Below are 13,059 nucleotides of genomic sequence, written 5' to 3' on the forward strand. Positions count from 1 at the left end.
CCAGATACAAAACCCACCAATTCTTTCCTAATCCTCCTGGCCAACCACATCCTGACCCACTATTACTTTGCTCTGCCATCAAGTACTCACGTGGTACCAGCCTGTGCCAACTTACTGACGGGCTGCCTGGAGGAATCCTTCCTTTTGAGTCAACACTTAAAACCCCTTGTCTGGTTCAGATTCATTGATGACATTTTCATTATCTTAGTTCATGGCAAGGACAACTTTGGCTCTTTCCTCAACATCTACTCTCAAATCTGCTTCACCTGGCCTCAACTCAACAAGGCACCTTCTTAGATGTCGATATCCACATCTTAGATCGCTCCATAAATACGTCTGTTCATATCAAGGGCACCAGCCACCAATAGTACTCTGTCTCTGACAGTTGTCACCTATTCCACATAACCACGACAGCAGTGGAAAGCAGAACCTGTCGAAATATACCATTAACCGTGCCAGAGACTTTATTGACAGAAAACATACAATCCAGCTCATGTGTAATCAAATCTCCTATACTGTATCCTCTGACAGCGTTAGACCTGTTAGCCAACCACCAAACAGCTCTCCTCTGATCACCTGGCCAACCACCAAACAACTCTCCTCTGATCACCTATTATCACCGTGGCCTCGAAAAGCTCAACCACATCCTTGACCAGTGCTTCGACTACCTATTGTCATGCCCTGAGACGATGGATATCGCACCCATAATCCTACCCCATTTTGCAAAGTAGTGTTCTGCCACCCATCCAATCTACAGAGTATCCTTGTCCCTCTGTATTCCAATCTTGCTCCCAACCCAGTACCCCAGAGGTCATTCCCTTGTGGAGGACACACGTACAAGACCTGTCACACAATTTTTGCACTATAAAAGGCAGGGCCATGTGTGAAAGCAGCTATGTTATACGTATATGACCCATTCGCATTAATGTGTCTACCACATCTGTTCGATGTCAATGTGCAATATCCATTCACAGATGTCAGCACTAGCAGTGGATGGTATATAAAGTGTTTTGGGGAGGCTTGGATAACAGTGCAGTAGTTGTCATAATAGGGAACAGAGTAATTTATTTTGTGTCCAAAAGGGCATGATCACTGGCTTCCAGCCACAGGTGGAAGCATTTCTGAAAGACTGTCTGTAAACTGTTCACATGCTGCAGTGGTTAAAGTATACCATGCAAGGCAAAATAAACTGTAGAACAACTGATCACCCAGATAAACCAAGGGGCTACCAACAGTGTTTCCTCAATGACCATTCGGTGAACATTACTGTGTATGGGCATTCACAGCAGACACCATGTGTCTGGTGCCTGGTTCATGCACCCATGCTGAATGCTGTTCGTCAGTGACAAAAGCTGGACTGAGTGGCGACAGGTGGCCTCTTCATATGAATCGTGCTTTATGCCCCATTAGACAGATGGCTGTGGGCATGTACTATCATACCTCTGAAAGCATGAGTGGTGACAGGTGGCCTTTTCAGATGAATCATGCTTTATGCCCCATTGGACAGACGGCTGTGGGCACTTACTGTCAAATGTCTGAAAGTGAACACCCTGCAGCAGTTATGGTACGGGGAATGTTTTTGTGTGATCCCCTGTGTGTATCACCATTTGGGAAGGCACGGTGGAACAACACAGGTATGTATCTGTCTTTGGGGACAAAGCCCACCCTTAAACACAGTTTGTGTTTCCTTGGCATGATGGCATCTACTAGCAGGACAATGCAATGTGTCACACAACTCACAGTGTACATGTGCTGTTCAGAGAGCAACAGGATGAATTTGCCAAACTCTCCTGGCCACTGAAATCCCCAGATTTAAACACAGTCGAGACTATGGTATGACCTCGATCGGCCTGTTCGTGCCGTGGTACCTCAATGAGAAATGTAGTGCATCTGGCTACAATACTGGAGTCCGCGTGGCTCCCCATCCCTGTCAGTACCTTCCAGGTCCTCAGTGACTCTCTTCCTGCGCATCTCACAGTGGTCTGCACTGCAAAAGGTAGTTATTCATGCCATTGACAGGTGATCACATTTATGCGACTGCACAACATATTTCAGTTATGCTGCACACCATAACGCAAGCACTTTAATAGCTGCTTCACTACATGCATCATTTAGATACTCCCTCCCAGCACTAGTTTCTCTGAACTATACAGGTGGGAAATGTCTCTGCATCAAACCCTGCACAATCCTGCTGGCCTAAACATCCACTAACCGGTTCCCCACCACCTCACCTTACCTTTTCACTTTTTACCTCTGTTGTCATGCACAGCACTCCTTCACTGTCCAGATTGTGTACTGCCTTCTTCCACCATTTCTCTCTCTCTCTCTCTCTCTCTCTCTCTCTCTCTCTCTCTCTCTCTCTTTTTCTCTCTTTCTTTCTTTCCCCCTCCCTCCCCCCACCACCCCCTCCCCTCCCTTTCTTTCTATCTCCCTCTCTTCCCTCCTCAACCTTCCCACCCCTCTTCATTTCCCTCCTCACTCTCTCCACCTTCCTCTATCTCCCTCCTTCCCTCTTTCTATACATTTTATATGCTACATCCTCTCAATATTTTTGTGCAGTCACCGAGTCAGCCACTCCTGCCTCTCACTAACCTGCTACCCCATCCTTCCCTCCCATTCCCACATCCATCAGCCTAGGCAACTGCTCTCAGTAATTAATAATCAGTAATATGTGATGCTGCAGCTGCGGTAGGACACGTTTTGGTGTCTGTGTGATTGTGTATGTGAATGTGTGCATTTTCAACTAGAAAAAGAGCCAGAGCTCGAATGTTAGTTAATACTGATTTCTGTTATGTGTGTATTTGCACACCACATTAGTCTGCTATAGGTGACTGGTTGCCTTGACCTTATTTTACATATTGTTCCATCCAGAAATTTTTATGATAGCTTTAGAAAAACTATTGTTCATATGGTTGCTGAAGAGGCTTGTGAAAGTTGTTGTTGACTTTCATAATATCCTCGCTCAACACTTACACGGAATAAGTACTTTTTTGACCTTAGCTGTGTTGTCTCAGAAGATCATGTCATAGGACAACATTGAGAGAAAGTATAGAAAGCATGCTAGGAATCACATATCCATGACAACAGAGTGAGAGAGATTTGTAAGTGCAAAATGAGAAGAACTGTGGTCTTTAGTTAAATTATCAATGTGCTGGTGCTACATTGCTTTATTTATTATCTGTCTTGATGGCAATGGACTTCACACATGGGACTTCCTCTAATGTATGCCAATTGATCTCTACTTCTGTTAGCAGTTGTGAGCCTTGAAAATGACAAGGCAAATAGGGGTGGTTTCTAGTGAATTTACCCCACCACATTCGTGTAAGTTATTCAAGTAGAGAAAATGTATTTCCAGTGCACATGTGAAATCTGTTGAATGATCACTGAAATGAAGGAGTAAGTGTTTAGCAAGGTAAGTTAGACTTCAGCATCCTACTGACTTCTGTGTCATTAGAGATAGAACACTAAATTGGTAAGACACATTTGGTGAATGAAATTTGTCATTATCTTTCCGGAGGAATCGTACACAGTGATATAGGGAAGCCACAGAAAACCTTATCAGGATTTGAAATCCACTCTTCCTTAATAAAATTTCATTGCATAGTATTAAACTTCACCAGCTCACACCCTATGATATACATCATAAAATGGCATGCAAAACTTAAGGACAAAAGTAACTTTGGTATGATGTGGCACTGCCAAGTAACGTGTCTCAATGAAACTTGAGTCACACATAGAAAGAGCTGCTGCAGTATAATACAGAAGGTAACTGAAAGAAATATACAGTGAGATGAACAGTAATGACATCTCTACTTGAAGAGAATAATTACATCACTGCAATCCATGATGGTCCACTGGGCATTACAAAAGACGAGACATGCTTCTAAACAGGCCATGTGATCACCATGTTGCAATACGTCTCCCTAAGGTGCTACCATAGCTGGTCAATTGGACTTATGTCAGTGGAATGGGCAGACCAGCCCAATCGCCGAATATCCTCCTGTTCCAAGAGCTGCTCCACCAGTGCTGCTCAATGCAGTTGCACAATGTCATCCCTAAAAATGAAATTGGGGCCAAATCCACCCCTCAAAAGACACACATGGGGAATGATTACAGTGTCAGATTAACGTTGTCCAGTGAGAGTACCATTTTCAAAGATATGTATACCAACATGCCCCTTCAACATTATACCTCCCCACATCAACACCTGGACAATCAAAATGATCAACTTCAACAATGGTGGACATACCCTCATATGGCAGGAGGTGGGAACATGTAATGCCCTCAGGAGCATTGTCAAACATGACGGTTTTGGTGGTCCGGGTCTTGCAGTGTGACGAGGCATAATGTTGCACGGGTGCACTGATCTCCGAATCTTTGAACACTGTACACTCATTGTTCAACGTTATTGTGACACTGTACTCCTTTCCCATGTTCATCTTTTCAGGGGTGTGCATTTGGCTCTGATTTCAGTTGTGTGGATGACAATGCACGACCACATCAAACAGCGCAGGTGAAGCAGCTCTTGGAATGAGAAGTTATCTGGAAAATGGACTGACCTGCCAGTTCCCCCAACTTAAATATCACTGACTACATGTGGGATGTGTTGGGGAAACGTATTTTCCACATGCACCAACTACCACCCGACAGCTGTCAATCACTCTGATGGAGGTACAGAATGCCCTATCACAAGAATTTGTGACAAACTATGTGGCCAGCATGAGAGCATGTCACAGACCAAACTTTGCCTTCCATGTGGATCACACATCCACCTTCTATAATGTCTAGGGGACCAAAATGAACTATGGTGTCTGTTAGTTTTATTGGCTATTTCTTTCACTTGCCTTCTGTGCTTTACTGCAACAGTTCTTTCTATGTGTTCCAAGTTTCATCAAGCTATGTGACTTGGCAGGGAAACAACTTCATGAAAAAGTTACTTTCGCCTTCAAGTTTTGCGCACCAGTGTGGTACGTAATAAATGTAATCTGTTATTTTTAATCTTCCATTTGTACTCACTGTTGAAATATTTGTTGCAAAATGCTATTAGAATAGCCAAAACACACATATTAATTAAAACACCTAATTCAGCTGGAAAACTACAAAAGGCATTCAATAAGTAATGCAACGCATTTTTTGCTCGGCCATTTTTGGTTGAAAAAAATGTTGAATTTGTTACGGAACATCATGGAATATTCCAGCTTCAACTGCTGTAAGTATTATGAAATCCTGATAGATAGCACCACTATACATACCTTTCAAAATGGTGTTTGTAACAGAAGTGTGTTGCAAGCAGAGAGTTGTCATTGAGTTTGTTTTGGCAGCAAAATAGAGCATTGCAGATAATTGCTTGCAGAATGTCTACGGCAGGGCTTCCCAACCTTTTCAGCTGGCGGACCCCTTCTTCAGTCGAAAATCCACGGCGGACGAAACTGATGGGAACTGAAAGCTTCTTAAAGCAAATGCCATGTTCCCAACGACCCCCACCCCTCAAAATATCAATAGTCTTTGGTTTGGAGATCAATGCAAACAACTTGAAATTAACAATCCAATTTGAATTCCCACTGTATCCAGACACTTACTAGTGGATTTACTCTCTTTGTCCAACACACTATAGCCTGATTAAAATTACTTGGTAATTGACATTTCACATGTTGGAGCTGCCCTTTCCTCCAAGAGCAATCAACGTCACGTCCAACGTCCAAACTGTTCGCTGTTGATGAACTGCCGCTTGTGGTCTGTTCACTTCCACTGTTTGGCTACTGTTGTGTAAGGAGCATGCATATTTCGTAACAGTCATATGTATGTGTGTGTGTGTGTGTGTGTGTGTGTGGTTTTTCATGAAATCAAAAGAAAAATGTTCAAATGTATGTTAAGTCTATGGGACTTAACTGCTGAGCACACACACACACACACACACACACACACACACACACACACACACACCTGCCCAAGGAAGGACTCGAAGCTCCGGCAGGAGTGGCTGCGCAATCCACGATGACATGGCGCCTTCGATTGTGCGGCCATTCCACGTGGCTGTGAAGAAAAGAGGCAGACCCATGATTCAGGATAAAAACACATCAAGAAAGAAAAGAGGCCAAGGTATTGCCTTTAAAGGACTATTGTGACATCTGTTGCGCAATGTGTGCAAATACATTCACCCAGTTTACATGCATTTCCAAAACTGGATGTCCCAGTTCTGCTTTTGGTTGGTCAGGTAAACTCTTCAAAATCGATTGTGGAAATCTGCTTTTATAAAGCCGTTTTCCAGTTCCACAATTGATTTTCGTGCCCATGTAAACAGCTCAGAAAATCTAGTTATTTTTACGTTTGTGCATATCTACTGAACAGCAGCTGTCAGTCCATAGTCGGCAGCTAGCAGGCAGCGTTGCAACAGTGTACAGTCAGTTGGTAGCTGGCAACTGGCAGGCAGCATGGCAACAGTTTAGCCACAGCTGACAACTTCAACTACTACTTGGACACTATATCGTGGCAGTCAGCCTTGACTGTAAGCAAATTAGGGAAATAAACAAACAGACTCTCTTATTTCTGTGTAAGAAGACAAAGTATTTAACAGAAAATAAGACTTTTTCCTGAAAGGAAACAATTCTGGCAGAGGAGGTTTACCTTTTATAAGGTGGCATGTGAAAAGTCCTCATTTGTTTATGCTCACAGCCAGTTGCCACAATATAGTGTCAGAGTAATAGCAAGTAATTGTAACTGAAGTATAGGCACACCACATTTTTAACTGAGAGGACGGAATATATTATAAATAAAAGAAATTAGCTTTAGAGATCATTTTAATTTTTGTAACAAAAATATCAATGCCAACAGAATTCAATTAATAATTATTTTGTAAATGATAGAAGACATAAACAAAATTCCTACAGAGTTATAGTTCAGATAAGCTCACTGAGCATCTATAAAGAAAAATGCTTTCTTCTTTACTATAGATGAATAATAATGGAATCCTAATGTGATGGTTGAGGGCGCTTCTGTTGACACAATTTTGAAAAGTTGGCTTCAATTCTTGACAACTGGAGACGGATGTCTGGTTCTGCGTCTAGACAGCTTCGGTACTTAGTTTTGTGGGCAGCATAGATCGAGAATCCAGATTCACACATGTATGTTGTGGCAAACAAAGAAGTACTGATTGCCTTTTCAACAAGGGGGTAGTATTTCTTGTTATCCAAACGAATCCAAAAGTGAGAGTAACCGTCAATGTCAAAACTTCATTTCGAGGTAGGGTCTGTGGCAATTTCTATAAACAACTCATATTCATTTGATGATAGAATGTTCGGCTTTTTGGATACAGTGAATGGGTTGACCACCCATTTGTATTTCTGCAGCTTCTCATCTTCAGCTGATGGGAAATAATGCTCCAACAATGACATCAAGCTTCGGAGATGTTCCAGGATTTGATGAAACAAATTCTTCCCAAGCACCTATGTTTTTGTTTTTCAAAAACTCCTTGAGGAGACGAAAACACTCGACCTCCCCCTCCTTGACACTCTCTGCCCAAAAATTGATTTTCCTCTTGAATGCTCAAACCATGTCGATAGCAGTGACCTTTGTTTCACTTTGCCCTTGGAGTGAAATATTCATTTCATTCATTTTAGAGAAAATATCTGACAAATAGGAAGGTATATACTGCCAATTTTCATCATTAATAAGGTCTGCTAATTTGGTGTTGTGCTCCAAAAGGAAAGCTAAGACTTCGTACAACCAAGACAGTGCATTCCCACGTGAGAGCCACCTCACTTCTGTGTGAAGAAGCAGGGAATGATGAAGGCTTCCCATATCTTCACACAGTATTGTGAAAAGTCTTGACTTCAATTGCCTTGATTTTATGTAGTTAATGATTTGAATGGATTCGTCTAAAACTTTCTTGACATAAAGAGGCATTTGTTCCAGAGCTAAAGTGAATCTGTGGAGAGCACAATGACTATTGCTGCAATTCTTGGCATTTTCTTTTAGTTTCATTATTGCTTCGACTGTAGAATGCATCATAGCTATTGCACCATCTGTGCACACATCTATGCAATTAGACTATGAAACTTCATTAGTCCTTAAAAAAGTCATCCAATAGATGAAATATTTCAGCACCTGTTGTGTGGGCAGGTAGTGGTCTGCACAATACGAGGTCCTCCTCAAAACATCCAGAATATTCATACCAGACAAAAGCCAATAAAATCACTAATCCTGCAACATCAGTGGATTCATCTATCTGCAGAGAAAATGAATTGTTTTGGATGCGAGAAACAAGAGCGTCTTTCACACCATTTGACATGTCAACAATGCGTCTCTTGACAGTATTGTTTGATAATGGCACCGAAAATACAAGCTTTACTGCCTTTTCGTCTAGCATGCAAGAAACAATATCATTAACACACCTTTTTATGAGATTTTCTGCAATGGTATGAGCTTTGCCTGTTTTTGCCACTCGATAACTAACCAAGAAAGAAGCTTTTAATGAATTTTCATTAATTGTTTTTGCGCGAGTTTTCATGCAATACTGAGAAGCAGCTCGTTCAGCACTCTTCCTTTTGAAAAAGTCGATGTCTTTAGCCTGGAAATCTGGGTGAGTACCTTCAAAATGACGGCGCAATTTAATTGGAACCATTGAACTGTCCGGAAGGACTCGCGCACAAATTACACACTGAGCTTTACCCTCCTTTGTCTCCATAAAGCCCATTTCTGAATAGCTTTCGTTGTACTTACGCTTCTCGGTTATTCCAATTCCACAGGATATCGCAACCAATGGAGTACTTGCAGCATTTTGACATAATAAATCCGGCTGTGAAGCTTCTTGTGATTGTTCTTCCTTTGGCCGTCCTCCCTCCTCATTCGACTGGAAACTTCCTTTGTCGTGAAGGCGATGGAGAAACTAAACCCTTCTTCAATGATTCTGACTTCAGCCACCGATCCGTGTTAGAAGTAATAAACTGGTCAAAAATCGACTTACGAAATAGGTAGCGCACTGACAAAGCAAGTTTAACATTTAATGATGCCTGGGGCCCCATACGTGCCAGCGAGCGCTGTGATCGGTCGACAGTGCTCGCTCTGCACGTGCGTAAAAGGTTTCAGCGCATCTAGCACTGTGAGCCGGCGCACAAACGACCCCCGTATTGTTGCGAAACAGTTGATCAGAGAAGCCACATTCTCTGGCACTAAACTGTGTATGCGTTCTCACTTAGGAACCGCAAAGGCTGCTTGGGAAGACGACGTGAAGTAAAAGTACACATTTTTCACACGAAAAAAATAGTGAAGAATTTAATTTTCATATTTTTATTCAATAATTTTACTCATTATTTTACACAATTTGGTGAAAGGTGGCCGCGGATCCCCTAGAAAGAGCCAGCGGACCCTTAAGTGGTCTGCGGACCACTCGTCGGGAAGCCCCGGTCTACGGAGACCTTACACTGAACAAAAATACAGTGAGACGGTGAGCAAGGTGTCTGTCGTCATTGCAACGAGGTCACGTGAACCTGTACGAGCCCTCGTGTTCTGGCCAGTCGCACACAGCTGTGACTCCTGCAGTGCTGGAACTTGCGATGAACATCTCGCTGCTCAATTGGATGTCTCTGTTGGTAGTGCTGACACACTCGTCCACCTTTAGGGGTATACAAAGGTGTGTGTGCCTTCCAGGCCTAACAGAAGATCATAAAAAGCAATGAAGAACCATCTGTGTGGAATTGCCTCCATGTTATGAGGTTGATCATAAAATTTTTTTTCTCGATCATCACCACAGGCAATGAAACAAGAGGTTCATCACTTTGAACCGGAAACAAAATGGTAACCCGTGAACTGGTGCCACACCACCTCTATTCCGAAGAAAAAGGGTGTTATTCTGTTTCGTGTTCTCCCTCCTGGTGCAACGGTCAACTCTGAAGTGTAGGACTTCAGCAAGTTTGTCACCACAAAAATGCAAATGAACTTCTCATTCTCCATGACAATGCGAGACTTTACGTAAGTCTGCACGTGTGAGAGGAGCTCACAAAATGTCAATAGACTGTTCTTCCTCATCCACGTTACAGCTCGGATCTTAAACCTTCCGACTTCTATCTGTTTGGCCCAACAGAGGATGCACTCCAGAAGCAGTACATAGATGGTGGGGAGCTTACTGATGCAGGGTGATGTCGGCTCTGATGTCGACCAGCAGAGTGATACCGTGTGGCGATGCAGGCCCTCCCAGTAATGTATCGTAAAGCTGTTGCCTTGAAAGGAAGGTATGTTAAAAAATAGGGTTTTGCAGCTAAAAGAGTGGGGGATAATATGGTGTATTGGAATCTCGAATAAAACCAACCTGCTTTCAGAAAAAAAAGTGTTGCATTACTTATTGAATTCCCCTCCAACTAGCCATCTCTAAACTGCAACACATAAACCAACAATTAATAAATTATTTAGCAAATGTCATATCTACATCATCACAAAAAAGAGGATTTTCTGTTCATTATGACAAGTTGTTATTCCTTGTAATTTTCTTTTTCGTTACAAAATTTCTGTTCCCAATTTGTTCTAAAATGTTGCATTTGATTTTATGTGTATCATTAAATGGATAGTCTTATTCAGCTTAGTTCACGACTTTTGTGAATATTTATTGTTGTTTCCACTTTCATTAATACGTAAGACACTATGCTGCAGACAGTAACAAAAACTGGCATACCAAATACCCAGTACACAGATGTTACATTCATGAGTCACCAAATATTTCCTATTACAATTATTTTCCAATGTAAAATGCATTTCATAAATGTCACATTACTTTTGTTGGCATAATTTATCACTTTTATTACTTTAAGAAGAAAATTTTAATAAAACACAACAAACACACTATCATTATGACTCTGGTGACATCAATACCAATATACTCCCATTTGTAAGAAAATATTCTGCATAACAAATTACAAAACATAATTTTAAACACAGCCAACTAATTACATGTAATTACCAAAAATTTTAATTATAAAGAAAATATGGCACAAATGTTAGTCTTTTCTTAATTAAATCTCCAAGACTTGTATTCTCAAAAAAAGTGTTTCAATGAATTATTCATGTTTTAAAAGCATCAAGTAGCTGTACTCATGTAGTTTTAATACAGATGACTTGTTAGGAACATGTTGCAAAAATCAGACTTGGTGGATCATGTTCTTCACTAAGATAACTGTGATAATTTCCAAGTTCATTACAAAACTGCACAAGTATCTGGGGATGACAACAGGTGACAATGTTAATTACTATCCTGCCTGCAGCTCATCATCGGCCATCTCGATGTCAGCGAGTGGCAATCGATGGGGGAAGGGGCGGCCGCGTAGTGGTGACAGGCGAAGCCTCATGCTGGATTCGTCGGCATCACCACCACACGATGCACGGCGCACCGTTAGTGAGGGTCATGCAGCGAGTGACGGAGTACCGAGTGATGCCACTGAAGTTGACGACGACTGGTCACGCGGCAGTGCTGATGCAGATGGTGATGCTGACCACGATGATGCTGATGGCGAGTTGGAGTTAGATGGTGATGGCAGCCGTGCAGAGGATGTTACAGAGCTTGACCGCAAGGTTTGTGTGACATTGATAGTCGTGAAGTCCCTAGCAGCTTTCTAACTATGACCTTCACAAACTGAACAGCAGTTTTTCATTTTAAATGTGCGAAACTGGACAGCCGTGTGAGATGGTGTCAACAGTGTATTTAAATTCTTACTGCAATTCGTTTGTTAAGAGGCTGTAGTTTGACTTATGTCCATCCAGTATAATGTGAGCTATTCTTGATTTTTGCAAATCCAAAAGAGAACTTGTATTAGAAACCTCTACACATATAGTAAAGTCTATATGTCAATGAGGGCAAGAGAGTGCTTACTAGTGCCAAATTTGCAAAAAGTTGTCCACGCTGGACAACCACTTTTTCATTTAATCATCATATTAGTAGGTACCCTTGCAGCCTCTATGTCTCCAAGTTCTGTGATTTATCATTTATAGTCAGACACAGTTAAAAGTAAAATAGCATGTCCTCACATATTTTTGTGTAAATTATACAGAAGTGGTTTGAAAATCTTGACCTTTTTTCAAAACATCACATTTGTTTTACTTTGCCCTATGAATGTAAACACAAAATTTAGTGCAATCTCTTCAAATTTAATGGAATGCCAGTGACCCATGTTGGTTGGGCCTTTTTGTGAAAATTTTAAGACTTGGAGGTGCCACAACTGTGAGCGTATATGAGGTGTGGCTATAAAATAACAGGACTGTTGTTGCAAAAAATTTTATTTCAAAACCATACATATTTAGTTATTGTCACCGCCAATGTGCTCCCCTCCTCTATCCCTACAACACTCCATGCAAATTTTCCGCTTATGGAAACGATGCTGCAAGTCTTTGTCTGTGAACTCCCTGATGACACATGCCACTTTTCCTTTCACTGCTTCAGTGGAGTGAAATCTGGTTCCTTTTAACATAGATTTGACCTTGGGGAATAAATAAAAGTTACATGGTGCTAGGTCAGGTGAATAAAGTGGGTGGTCTAACGCTGGGATACTGTACTGTAAAAACCAAGATTACCCAGAAATTAGGATCATTTTCAGTGGCATTCAAAGTGTGAATAAAAACACTTTCATGAGCTTATTTTTGTTCAGTCATGATGATTTTCAGGACCAAATTCACACACTCTTTTTCTCATGTTAAATTGGTTATGCAAAATTTGCCGTACATATTCTTTGTCAATTCCTAAAGTTATTCCAATCAATCTTCATGCCATTTCGTTTTTATTGACTCTGTGGTCTTTGCTGAAGTTTCTTGAATTTTTATTTGTTAGTTGCATTGCTGTTCTATATATTTCTTCTAAAATTTCTCTAGTTCTCTCTTGTCTCACTGACTTTTCACCCACTCCTCTCTAGTTAATCTTTTTAATTAATCATTTAGCTTTCTATATTGTTATTCTAATAGAATTATCATTTCTTTTGAGCACTCATTTTATCCAATATATTGTGTGTACCTATTGATGACTTAGTGCTTCTGTTATTCAGTGAGTGGTCTTTACTCCTAAGATTATTTACGTTCTGTCAGAAC

At 41.2% G+C, this 13,059-nt stretch overlaps 1 protein-coding gene across 1 annotated transcript in view; it reads left to right on the forward strand.

Moving 5' to 3' along the window:
* LOC126095368 (uncharacterized) overlaps positions 1 to 13,059 on the forward strand; it is a 561,268-nt gene that overhangs the window by 521,401 nt on the left and 26,808 nt on the right. Inside the window, exon 9 of the mRNA XM_049910174.1 lies at positions 11,250 to 11,556. Within this exon, the coding sequence (XP_049766131.1) occupies positions 11,250 to 11,556 (307 nt within the window). The remainder of the gene's footprint in view (positions 1 to 11,249; positions 11,557 to 13,059) is intronic.

The sequence above is a fragment of the Schistocerca cancellata genome, chromosome 8 (assembly GCF_023864275.1).
Source record: "Schistocerca cancellata isolate TAMUIC-IGC-003103 chromosome 8, iqSchCanc2.1, whole genome shotgun sequence".
In the NCBI taxonomy this organism is placed as follows: domain Eukaryota; kingdom Metazoa; phylum Arthropoda; class Insecta; order Orthoptera; family Acrididae; genus Schistocerca; species Schistocerca cancellata.